General features: G+C 34.2%; 1 protein-coding gene across 2 annotated transcripts; it reads left to right on the top strand.

The window, feature by feature from the left end:
* The first annotated feature begins 366 nt into the window (after window positions 1-366).
* Window positions 367-10,474, top strand: LOC128175132 (crystal protein-like). Of its 2 annotated transcripts, none has more exons than XM_052840551.1 (5): window positions 367-630; window positions 2,345-2,471; window positions 2,835-3,024; window positions 8,005-8,135; window positions 9,022-10,474. In XM_052840551.1, exons 1-5 carry the CDS (start codon window positions 467-469, stop codon window positions 10,015-10,017), a joined length of 1,608 nt encoding a protein of 535 aa, XP_052696511.1. In that variant the 5' UTR covers window positions 367-466; the 3' UTR covers window positions 10,018-10,474. The 2 variants fall into 2 exon arrangements, with proteins under 2 accessions (XP_052696511.1, XP_052696513.1); XM_052840553.1 differs by lacking the exon at window positions 367-630 and adding an exon at window positions 1,204-1,356 and having other exon boundaries at window positions 9,022-10,473.
* Window positions 10,475-13,499: the final 3,025 nt, after the last annotated feature.

Genomic DNA, 13,499 nt, shown 5'->3' with positions numbered 1-13,499 from the left:
TATATATATATATCACATCATACTGCCGTCCTACAAGGTTTAATTTTGAGATACATATATAAATTTTGATCAAAGTTTGCTTTTTACTGTAAATAAACACAAGTCCTCCCCCTTCTAAAAAATTATATCAATTATAGGTAATGTACAATATATTGCCTTGTTTTCTGTATTTCACGAATATGCGTTCAAAAAAATACTCGATTGAGGAAGGTTTTTTAACATAATCCCACCGTCCTAAAAACAACAAAATAAATGATCAAATATAGAAGAATTCGGATGTTCTGCATACTGACACGACGTTTACAGCTCGTATGCGTACAAATAACTACAAGTCACCAAAACAATAGTTTACTGACAAAGTGTGACGTCATTGCCTGCGGGCAGGTGCACGTCAATCATTAACGCTTAAGACAAGGTACACTTCCAAAATCCTCAATAACGATCCAACCCCCGTGTTTGAAGAGCCATGCAAGCAAGTTTCAAAGAAATTGTTTTAGCCGTCATATTTTGTTCCTTGTGTGTAAGCGTGGAATGCGTATTTGTTGAAACCACACACGGGTGGATCCAAGGGAATGTGACTCGGGATGCTATTGTATTCCTTGGAGTTCCGTTTGCACAGCCTCCTAAACGGTATGTAAAATTGTTATTAAAAATTACGAACAGTTGCTCAACGGTAGGACTGGCTGGGGTGTTTTATGATTTAATACATTAAATCATTAAGTCTGATGCTTTTCCTTTAGTGGTTATCTAACTAGTGTACAAAATTCACTTGAATTTATTCTATTGCTAGAAAAAAATGTTAATACCTATAATTCTGTAATATCCTATGATTACCTTATTATTGGTAACAGACTTAACATCGGATCTGACGTAAGATTAATTGATTCAATTTCATGACGATCATGTCGGGAAGTCTCCAGTCCGAGATGTAGACAAGATATGGAGAGAGAAAAACACACAACAGGCATTTCCTAGAGATGTCCTTGGATAAAGGGAAAAACACAATAAAGGGCAACATCTGCATCTCATCTCAACTGATTCAATAAATAAGCTTATATGATATGCAAAGTGCGGATTTAAAATGTTTTTGGGGTTATTTTTTATATTAAATGTGGATGTGATTTGTATAATAAACTGAACCTTGCAGTAAGTAGGTATTGCAGAAGCAGTCTGCTTGTATCAGGACAAGGCGATATTCCTTTAAGATACCTAAGATAAATGTGACTTCCTCCTTAAACTTATCGTTGTACTGGTATCCGTATAAACATACATATAATTTTTAAACAACTTGCCAACACAAACAATATTCATGTTTTAAACGCTCACGTGAATAAATTCAATTGCAAACAGGATCAAGTAAGCTTTGTGACTATAAATATATATCTTTGTTTTCACTGTCTTCTTTTCTTTTTTACTCTCTAAGTTTTTCAGTTGTTCTTGTCTTCGTTTTGCTTTTTTCTCCCCCCCCCCCCCTTATTTTTTTCTTAGTTAAAAATCTTATCAACTTTTTATACATTTTTTCTTACATTATTTATTCCATTGATTTCTAATAAAGAAATTGTATTGTATTGCAATATGCATGTATGTATCTTCTGTCAAAAGCAATAATTACTTACTTTGACTAAAGGAGAGAACAGAAATAAGCATAATGTCTGCTGCTAAGGTGGTATGGAACATTTCCATTTTGTGACGATCTATTATCGATATAAACAATAAAGTCAGGTGCAGTTTTATAAATAATTTCTTTCCCAGTTTCGCCATATACATGTAGCAGCGTAGCGCCGTTATTTAGAGGTTCACTACATCAATAAAAAATTTTTATACAAGAAGAGGATTCACTAAATAGAAAAGATTTTAAAAAGAGAGAGTCTACTGCGAATCTGTAAGTCTTGAGTTCGAATCCCGCGTTGGATATTAAAATTATCATCTGTTGATTTTTTTTTAAACGTATTTTTTTTTTTGTGTTAAATAATTGTAACAACCGGTGAAATATGTTTTTTATTATGATGTAGTACAATCCACATAAATATTGACAGATGTCCCATACCACCTTAAATCATATTCAGATGTATCTTTATATAGTTGAGAAAACGCTTCTTAAAAATATAAATCAATGGTTCCTCTTTTTAATCTCTGAAGTCATGGATCCCGGGCTAAGTTTTTGATTATCATATTGCAACTATTAATTAATTTATTTATTTGTCTGTTTGTTTATTTTTGAATTACTTTTTTTATTCTTCAATTTAAATTTTAAAATGTTTGTTTGTTTGTTTGTTTTAAAATAAATTCTTGTTTTTACTCTTCAATTTAATTGTTTTCATACCATGGCGACTTTTTAACTTAGATGGGAGGATCCCAAGGTTCCCGCTCGCTGGAACTTTATATGGGACGCACGACGCGTGCGCCCAATGTGTCTACAGCCGCAGACGCCATGCGGCACCAAGCAGTCGATCGGCTTATGTTTACCACAGGTATTTGAATAAATAACACACGTACATACACACACATTCATATATTTATAATTTTCATTGTAGGTGTCGTTAATCATTTCTAGTGATTTACATACAATCATATAGAAAAATAAAAGTTTTCTATATCTAAAACATATATATGCTATCCTTGGCATTTTCATCCACTTCATTCTAAAATCATACTAAAAGGTTCTGTTGTAAATAGATGGAAAAAGATGTTATTTTGAATGATCAGGAAAATTCTATACTCATGTTTTACTCTCTGAAGAAAAAATGTACGGAAAAATGTCCCGGAGTCAAAACCAATTACCGCAAGGTAATCTCTGATTAATTCAAGGCGATTTCTTTTACATGTAAATACAGATGTCTGAAGATTGTCTGTACCTGAATGTGTATATGCCCCTAAACACGTCCCCTCGGAGTGGTAAAGCGGTCATGGTATTCCTACACGGCGGCGGGTTCGAGTCTTATACAGCTGGCGCAGACATCTACAACTCGGAGATTTTTGCGAGAAAGGGTGATGTCATAGTTGTAACGGTGAATTATAGACTAGGTAAGTGACGAGCTTTATCAGAAAATTCACTTGGTAATTTCTTTTATCTCAAAGAATTATCCATGCCGTCATTTTGCTGTCATGTTGTAAATTTTGAATTTACCGGGTGGCAGTAAATACAAAATTTACATCATTACAATGCTGTCATTTATACTTATTTAAACCCCGTCGAAAACTGATCAGAATCAATACGCTAACCACATACATGTAACATACTAGTAACCATTGCTTTTCCATCTATGTAGCATAGTGTAGTACATCTTAATACTTTGCCTTACTTTATTTAAACAATAAAATGCTTTCTTTGATGATTCATGCAGGGTATGAAGGTGGCGACATTGCAGAAAAATACATAACCTGCGTTAGCGGGTTATGTTTTTTTTCTGCAAAGATCACTACCTTCATAACCTGCATGAATCATCAAAGAAGGTTTGTCTAGCTATAAACTTTTATTTAGTGAAAAAAAAAATCAAATATTTTATCTTTTAAATTTGGATATTTTTCTTAATCTTTATATAGAGCTCTTCTTATAAAGGAGATCTGTACAGTCTAAAAATGGTCAAGACTATCGATCCCTCTTAAACGTTGTATGTACATAGCCAAACATTAAAACAATAAAATGCTTTCTTTTGTGATTCATTCTGGATATGAAGGTAGCGACATAGGAAAAATACATAACCCGCTGTAAATTTTTCCTGCGATGATCGCTACCTTCATAACCCGCATGAATCATAAAATAAAGCATTTTATTGTTTATATTTACATATTTCTTAAACTAATTAATAAATTGATTATGAAAAGTTAGTAAAATTCACTAAATTACTGTTAATGTACATAAGTGCGTTAGCTAAAAGAAACAGCCAATTATCTTCTCTGAGACTTTGAGTCTGGCATCATCATGATTATATTTCGTGCAGTCCGTGATTTTACTTAGGTCGCTGTAGCTTCAGACCAATCGATAAACAGGGCGTGTCAATTTCAGTCCTGTCACTTTCAGCCGCTGTAGATTTCGACCAATCGATAAATGGGGCGTGTAGATTTCAGTCTGGCTGTTTCTATACAGCTATGAATTAACTATAACTTTCCATAAGAAATAGAGGAAATTATACTTGGTAGATGTAAATTTAAAGAGATGAACTTCTTTTAAAATTTATAAACATAAAAATGACACGTTAGTTTGAGAGTTAATGATTTTGAATTTCTCTTATAAATTGATTGATTTATTGCCCATATACAGAATCATATACTTTAGAACATATCTTTTGAATAATGCTTATAAACTAAAAATAGTTCTGATGGTATTATTTTTACTATATTCGCAAAGGGAGTACTGTCCATAACATAAATCATGGAGACTATTGTTTTGAAATGGTGGGTATATACAAATGACGATCAAAGTGTTTAATGTTAAAATCGGCGTATGTACATATTTCTGAGCACATTAAAAATAACATTAAAATATGAACTGAATAAAAGCAGTGCTACATGTACGTTTGGACGTTAACGTTACAATTATTAGTCAGACATCTTTGTGATCCGCGGCAGACTGTTGTTGACAAGTTTCTGTAAAAAAGAATAATGAACTTCTTCAAACTTTAATAAACATGTATTAGTATGTTCTTAAACTGTCTGCTTGGCAATTTCCAATTTCCACCTCTGTACAAATGATGAACCTTGTTTGAACCAACATATTTCACTCACCTGTTGTTGTTGCCTACATGTATCACTGCGAGACTTCTGTACGAGAATGCGCTAGACTTTAAACGAGACAGCGGGGGCGACTTATAATTACCTTTTCATTTTCTGGAATGATATTTTCGATGAAAGCACTGTGACAATTAAATATACAGTTTCTTACTTCTGACAGAGTTCAAGGAAAGTGGGATATCAATTTGTGAGTCATGCAGTTGTCTTCGATGTGCTGCCAAATTTTGCCATTGTGATGAACATTACATCTGCCAATTATTCTATATTACATGCACAATCAAGAGAAACCAGATCAACAAGATAGTACAACGGCATTTAATCAGAAAATGAAATTAAGATAAATTAGAGCTATATTCAGAGATTTTTCAAGATGCAATACACACAAAAATCTAACGCTTACAGGGTTATGCTTACTTCTGCTAAATAGGGATACCCCGGTCCATCCCCCATCTTATAAGCTAACAAATGGGGTAGGGGCCCTGAATACCGAGGTGTCATATTGTAATTATTAGCTGTATTTGATGGTTAGGAATACAACAGCATGACAATATGTACTTGTACAATCTACCTGTAAATTTAAAAATATCCCCGTTTGACAGACTTGACATGTAGAACTTTGACATATTGGTAAGTCGGGATTGTCGGGTGACGAAGAAGAGAGAGGCTTATTGTAACAATGTGTCTGTCGATGATATTAAAATAATCGTGTTATTAAACTGTTGTTATGTTTATTACATTTAAAAGTTATAAATGATTGAGATCTGCGTAGGAAGTGACAAAACTGACTCATCTATTTCTCTGACGTGTTAATGAGAATCGATTCTATTGAAAAGCATCAATAACGAAACAGAGAGTTAAGGGGTATTATAGATAACATTTTACCAATATTAATATATTGACAGAACAAAGCGTGAGTTCTGATAAAAATTACCGTGCAGGGTAAGCTATTATTATGATTTGTTAAGAATACTAGTGAAAAATGTCATTTGTGCGAAATTTGGATTTTGGTTGTAAATAGGTTAATTTAAATAAGATATATATCGAAGGGATGAGTCTCTCTCTCTCTCTCTCTCCCTCTCTCTCTCTCTCTCTCTCTCTCTCTCTCTCACACACAAACTGTCTGTCGGTAAAATTATTTTGCCGTTATTGTCAATTAGTACACTAAATAGAAGGAACAGCAAATTCTTCCATATACAAAGATTAATGCAGTCCATGCAGTGACAGTGCTCCGAATAAAGGTTTCGATCCACGCACTGTCAACCTCATAAGTATAAAAAGGGTAAAAGGGTACAATTTCACAATGTAACCATTATCTGTTATAAGTAAAGGTTTTAACGTTGTCACTTGATGAACCGAACACAGCTAGGTAAAAATGTGTTTGAATGCAGTTTTAACAGATTCACGGAGTATACGTACATGTATTTTCAAAGTCTGATATTTTTCCTTTTTTTAAAGCAGGTTAGATCATAATTATGTTTGTCAGTTTCTGTTTGAACATAATCGGATTTCTTATACTCCGTACAAATAGATTTAAATAAATGTGATTTCTACAAATGGCAGTTGATGTACTCCGTATGTTTATCTCGTAATTCCCTTATTCCCTTCAAAATCACTTATTATACCACACTGCATGATAATTCAGTATAAACTTCATTAATAAAAGACGATTAATGGTTTTGTATCATATCGGAACAAATCCGTTATTCTATTTCCATTTCTGGCGATGAAGGTCATTCATATTAAATCCTTCTGATCGTTAGTTAAGATAGAAAATCCCCGAACTTCTCTCTTTAAATCATGTCTAACACAAAAGCCTTTGATTTTATAAAATGACTTTTATGATTTTGATGATAAAATCAAGGCCATCCATAACACACACGATGACTGTCGTTCATAATGAATTAACTCTCAACTTTTTGAATTGATCATTCTTCGTGACCTAATTGTACTGTTATTTCGTTTGAACGTTTTAGAAATTGAACGTTTTAAAACTTGTAATGCCTATTTAAAGGTAATTGTCCCCATTTATAATATAAATACTGTAATTATTTCAAATAAATGCTTTTAAAATTGCTAATTTAAAGAATTTTTTACAACGCACCGTAATTTACATGTACATGTATTTCTTTTATGAAAAAACCCTAACGATTTTTTTTTATCGAAAAAGGTACTTCCTATCAGCATCCGGTGCTCACATCTGTGACTAAACATGTGGAAAATTTTTAAAAAATTAACTAAGCAGTGTCGCTAAAACACAGATTTATAATAACATCTACAATGTATTGCATACTCTATTTCTTTAAAAAATCGATTATAGTTAATTTTATGCAAGTTATGCTATTTTTCTCGAATGCTAGCTATACCGTACCTTCATACCCACATGGAACACAAAAGAAAGCCCTTTTTTGGTGTTGTTTCCAAGAATCGGAAATTATGTTACAAAATACCGTGTAAGGGGTTTATATATAAACCATTATGAAAATGCACAACTTTTCAAAACTTTCCTGAATAAGATCGCATCTGTACTAGTGATGTGGCGCATCCATCATACAGAGGCCACATCAAGTTCCCTGGGACGACTATTGCTTGTACAATTGTATTTCACATGTTCCGTCTATTCAGCAGAAAAACTATCCCCATTTTTGTCATATCCTATCATTTAGACCTTTATTTAAGAAGGCAAGCGATAGAAATCAAAGTCAATAAATAGTTCAGAATTTAAACATCAAAGACATAATTTTTTTTTACTAAAAATTCATTTTTATAATAGCTTGTCGTAATAAGTCTGAATTATTTTTGGTTTCTTAGTGTTTCTTTCTATTAAGCATAGACGCACGTTCTCATTGCTGGAGACTTGGATTTTTGTAAGACTGGAAATTATGCAAATCTTCCTTACCTAAACCAAAACGCTCAATAATGCAATGCACTCTGATATTAAAATAGATTTGAAATAGATATTGATGAGATGAATGTTCATTAAATTTACGCACGGAAAACGTTCAAAAGGCCTTGTTTATTGACAAATAATGTATTTTGCACGTATTGATTTTCATCAATTGGAACCCCCCCCCCCCTTTTCAAAATTGCTGGATCCGCCTCTGACAAGTTATTTAAGGAATGTAAATGATTCACTGCAAGAAATCATAACTGCTTGAGCTGCCTTTGCGTTTTCGTTACCACTAGAATTTAATCATTTATACAATTATTTTAGTTAGAAAACACGTATTTTGATTGTTTTTCACCCTTTTACTGAAGAACTATTCGTCATTTCAGGGGCTCTGGGGTTTTTAGTCACTGGAACTGGCTCAAATTCAGCTACCGGAAATTACGGAATCAAAGACCAGCGTTTGGCCTTGGAGTGGGTGAATAAGAATATTGAAAAATTCGGAGGAAATCCTAAAAACGTACGTTGATCCAAAGTTTATAATTATCTCATGTATATTGCAGATTTATTAAAGAATATACACGATTGCGGTAGAGAAAATCGGGGTTTTTTTCTTGTATGTTTTTAAATATATAACATTTTGCATGTACAATGCAAAATGGAAATACGTTTTGATTTAATTTTTACAGCTCTACTCTCTCTCTATTATCCGGTAAACTCATCTTTTTTAAGATTTCAATTGGGACACATAGATACTGTTAATACGCCAGCTTTTTCTGAATGTGTGTAACTCTTTCAAATTACATAGTATACTGTTTTAATTACAACATTTGTTAGTTCGTGGAAACGTGTAAAAAAAGTTTATTATTCAAAATCCAGAATTAAATTGACAGCGTTTAGTGATGAGACTACATAGATCGTATATCAAATAAAGGAGGATTTTCCCGCAGTTTTATTTAGGGCTTGTCATAGAACTTGAACAAGAAAAGCCTGCTCGTTGATCTCTATTTAGACGTCATTTGCTCGCTAAGCAGATTAACACTAATTTACTGTTATTTATGTAATGAATGTTCTTCCAGATAGTAGGAACCAAATTAGATTCCTTCTGGACATGGAATCGATCTTGTTAATGAACTGCATGCACTCAATCAAATATCCCTCGATTGTTACTTTATCAAACCTTCTGTACTCAACCGTGTATACTTAACGATTTTCGACATAGTGAACGTGTCAGTGATGTAATTTATTGCAGTAATTGATCAATTACACCCACTGTTCGGATGATCTCAATTTTACGCCTCGTGATGCAAAATACCACATCCCGTGCCCTCAGTTATATTGTATATGGTTTTTATTAAATATTCGTATTATTAGGTATATTGTCATTTCAAGTTCCTCTGTTGCAGGTTACGTTGTTTGGACAAAGTGCTGGCGCCTTATCAGCACTTATTCATTTGTCATCCCGAAAGGCAGACAGCCTGTACCAAAGGGCCATCATCCAGAGTGGTCCATTCAGCATTCCATTCAAATCTTTCCGACAAGCATACTCTCAAGGAGTTGAGTTCAGTCGCAATCTCAACTGCCCTCCCGGAGACATTGTTTGCATGCGCTCCAGATCACCGAGGGAGATTCTCGATGCTCAGGCCTCAACAAGATCCTTCGGCAATGTGCTTCAGCAGTTTATGCCATGGTCGCCATATCATGACGGTGATGAAGTACCAGTAAGTCCCCTGAAAGCGATCGAAAAAGGGCTAATAGCAAATAAATCGCTAATTATTGGAACAACCGCTGATGAAGGACTAACGTACGTGTACAATATGTTCCCGACACCCCTTAATATGATGACCTACTCGGGTCTCCTTTTGATGATCAATCAGAACGAGGCTTTCACTTGGCTCTCGAGATATTCTCCAAAGAATCCGCGAGATTCTCGTGCAGCTTTGTCTTCTCTCGCCACGGACTACCTCTTCACTTGCCCTACGAGACAGATCGCGTCTGACTTGGCCCTTTCAAATCACAATCTCTGGTTGTATGTGTTCGATCAAGGAATGTCTTTTTTGAATGGTACTGGCATTCTGAACAACTGTCAAAACAATGCATGCCATGGAGCAGATATCCCGTATTTGTTTCAAAACGTGCGCAAAGTGTTTCCTCTGAAACCAGAAGAAATGAGTTTGGAAAACGACCTCCTTGTGTATTGGACAAACTTTGCCAAACATGGAAATCCAAATGGTGTCGGCACCAACAGTTCAGTTGCTGTGTGGCCCCAGTACCATATTACGTCATCAAGTCCAAACAGGCCTAGGGCAGTGATGCGCCTCCAAGCGCCAACGCCAAATGCAATAACAGATTACATGGGACGTTCTTGTGATAAATTCAAAAGAAGCGATTTTAAAATATAGTTCCCTTTTGCCTTACACTTTTGATTGATTCTTAATTTAAAATCGTATTTGGAACATGAGCGAAATATTTTTTACAGAAACAATTCGTTTTTGCCATTTAAGGTTTGTTCTGTTCAATAGAGATCGACTTGTGCCATAAGACAAATTTGAAATTACACGGGTCTGTTATAGTGTTTATATATTGAATTTCTAATGAATTTTTGATGAGGAAATATTCTCTGGTATGTACTAGTATTTTTGTAGTACTATACGAGCATATGTAAATGATTACGAATGTTCAAGACTCCATTTCAAGTCTCAACATCACCCAACTTGTTTTCTCTACTCAAGACCTGTTGAGTGTGTATCTTTAACTTACACAATTTCGGACATAGAGCTCCAAATTGTACTCATGTCATGACATGTACTGAAATCGTTGTATACATTGTTAAATATTTTCCTGTCATTCACATATTAAATTCGATAAACAATTAAGTTTCTTGAGTGTTAAATTGTATAAGGTTGAAAAAAAATATACTTAATGAAACTTCAGAGGATGAGCGGTATTTCGCATCACGTAACATAGTTATAGATGACACTGCGTGCAGTTGAACATTTGGTGGTATGGCCTTCAATGTCAATTAGAAGCAATTCAAGGATGCGTTCGATACAATTGAAGTAGACCAGCTGCTCTGCTCTGATGTAACGATATCAAATGACAGGCCTAGGATGGACCTGATTAGGGTTTTTTCCCATGAATAACACAATAAAACAGCAGATTCATAGATGAAATCTGCTCGTTATCCTGACGATAGCAAAAGAGAGCCGTTTTTGGTTTAAAGTCAATGACCAAAGATATGAATGTGAACGTATAAGCACACTTTAACAGACATAGCGTTCGAGGGACACAATATTCAAATCAGTGGCGGATTTAAGGAAGCTCGGCCCGCGTACCTCGTCTGAAAGTTTTAAGAGGGCTGGATGGTCTTGGCCATTTTTTTTTACTTTTTAATCTCCTTTGAAAAAAGAGTGCTATATAAAAATATAGAAAAATACCTAACTATAACATGAAAAATTTATGGATTTCCTCTTTAAAAAATAATAATTTATATTTTGGTAGATTGATGGTAAACTTGTTGACCATCAAGCCTCCTTGTGAAACATAGCTCTCACTCACAGATATGATAGACTGTTCGGATTATTTAATCTATCACCTGAAAGTTAAAAACTTTGACACCTTATGATATTTTGATCTGTGAGATGTCGTCAGTTTGTATGACGTTACTCACTTTTTTTTTCAATTTCAACTTGATCTAACATGTTTTTTTAGGCTTCATTTATGAGCCTTGTAACTTTTATCACGAATTCTGTAGTTTTCGATTAGTCAATGTATTCTAATTTCACAAGTATACTTTTGAAAAAAAAAGTCCGTCACTGCTACACTGCATGAAACCGGATAAGATATTTATGGTTGCCGTGATACATAAATTTTGCTAAGTAAGCATCAATTTTTGAATTATATGAATGAATGGTTTTTCAGCCAATGACATTTCCTGCCTACCTTTGTAGCAGCAATGAACAGGCACATAGCAACAGTTTTGGAAGTGGTAAAGGGCAGACCTACCCGAAATCTTGACAAGCAAAAAAAAACAACTTCTTCAATCTTCAACATCCTAACCCGTTTAGAGAGGGGGAGTAGTACCTTGAAATGTTGATATAATCTTAAGTTTCCATATAATTTTAAAATATATTAACAAGGTCTAAAATTTCGGTGGGAAGGAGACAGTTCCTTCACAATTTGTTTTTCTATATCTGAATCTACGACGACCCCCCCCCCCCCCCCCATCCCCCCTCTTTATGCTATTTGGCTGGTGAGTAAATATGTTAAGATTCTTTGCATTGCAAATCTGTCGCCTTTTGTAGAACATTTTCACTTAGACTAATATAGAGGGATCAAAATATAGAACACCCTGCTTCACTTCTTCAAGTTTATTCCACAGACCTTATACGTTTCAAATTGTATTATCTCTAACTATTGATTATGAAAAAAAATAATTTTGAAAAAAGGCTACTTAAAAGACTATTTATGGCAAACAAAATATCTAGAATCCAAAACCTCCGGGCTGCATCCATTGTTTTTCATCAGGGTTGTTCTCCCCCCCCCCCCCCCCACCGGAGGGGGTGGGCTTAGGGCGACCCTCATGGGCCCCAACATCATGGTATGTAGCGCAAAAGAACTGTAACAAGAGCATCAGCATAATTATCTAAGAAAAGACACCCTGAAATCAATTATATTGTGGGGAGGGGTGCATTTGACATGAGTTAAAATAAGTACAAATTCTAAACATAAGCAACATTATTTTGTTACGAATAGATGCGAGTCCAGCAGATGATCACGACTCTTTGGAATAATTGATCATTTGACGAAATCCACACGGGCAAGTATTTTGGGCGATCTCTCAAAACTTATCATCCAAGGTAAATGCCCGAAGATTCCACGATTGATATAACTTTATATAGATCATTTAAAAGGTTGTACATGTACATGCTTGTAAACTACATATTAAGTAGCCATTTTAACAAAATAAATTGGAATAATTTGGCTTTTATTATATTAATGAATGTTCAAATTACAATTGCTACAGAGATTTTCCCATTATACTAGTACATGTATTTAAAAAATTATTAAAAGAAATTCTCAATCGGTTTACCGGTATTTTAGATTTCCAACTTCAGCAAATAAAGGTGGTAAAATACAAGGTTTAAAGGGGGTATACTTCATAGGAATGAAAAAATCAAAGTACTATATATAGTAAGACTTTTGTAATTCCATATTTCTTTGAACATCGTCAGAGCAATCTCTACCAATAAAGTCAGTATACAACCAATATATCACAGTCGGTGAGTGAAATTTAGCAGCCATGTGTATCATAATACTCTAAATTTCATTTGTTGGGAATACTTATTAATCGATCCAAGTATGGTTTTCATATTAATTCGGATCCTGGCAGCATCTCAAATGAATTCAATGAAGCCACAAGCGGCGAGGACGATAATAACATAAGATGATCAATACGAAATTGATATGAGCAGATTGATAAATGTCCTCCTCTTTATACTCCGGTGATTATAGCAGGGAAAACAGTTTGATGGATGCTTGTACTATGACATCAAAGTTAAACCCACTGGCTTCTACAAGCGTCTGAGAGAGACTATCATTGCTCATTTCCGGTGCAATTTTAAACTCATATTTCATAATACAGCATGAATATCACTACTATTTCATCTTCTTTTGTCATATTTCTTTTAGAATGACACCTTATTGTGTTTTTATGTTATCATTATGAATAGATTAACTACAATAAAATATAACTTGATGATTATTGTGCTTTGCAAAGTACCTCGTATAACATAGACTAAATTATGGTTCGATACAGATTAAATTCTCTTAAGTTATAGACTAATTCTCTTATTTTATAGACTAAATTCTCTTAATTATACAC

Source organism: Crassostrea angulata, chromosome 3, assembly GCF_025612915.1.
Source record: "Crassostrea angulata isolate pt1a10 chromosome 3, ASM2561291v2, whole genome shotgun sequence".
NCBI classification, from domain to species: domain Eukaryota; kingdom Metazoa; phylum Mollusca; class Bivalvia; order Ostreida; family Ostreidae; genus Magallana; species Magallana angulata.
Note: the sequence above shows the minus strand (reverse complement) of the source record. Positions and strands in the feature narration are given on the sequence as shown.

What these genes read in the sequence shown, in the direction of transcription:
- LOC128175132 (XM_052840551.1), top strand. Translation starts at nt 467, where the DNA reads ATGCAAGCAAGTTTCAAAGAAATTGTTTTAGCCGTCATATTTTGTTCC. An exon ending in TCGGCTTATGTTTACCACAG is followed by an intron (nt 2,472 to 2,834) that starts GTATTTGAATAA and finishes ATGTAAATACAG; the next exon opens with ATGTCTGAAGATTGTCTGTA. An exon ending in AACGGTGAATTATAGACTAG is followed by an intron (nt 3,025 to 8,004) that starts GTAAGTGACGAG and finishes TCGTCATTTCAG; the next exon opens with GGGCTCTGGGGTTTTTAGTC.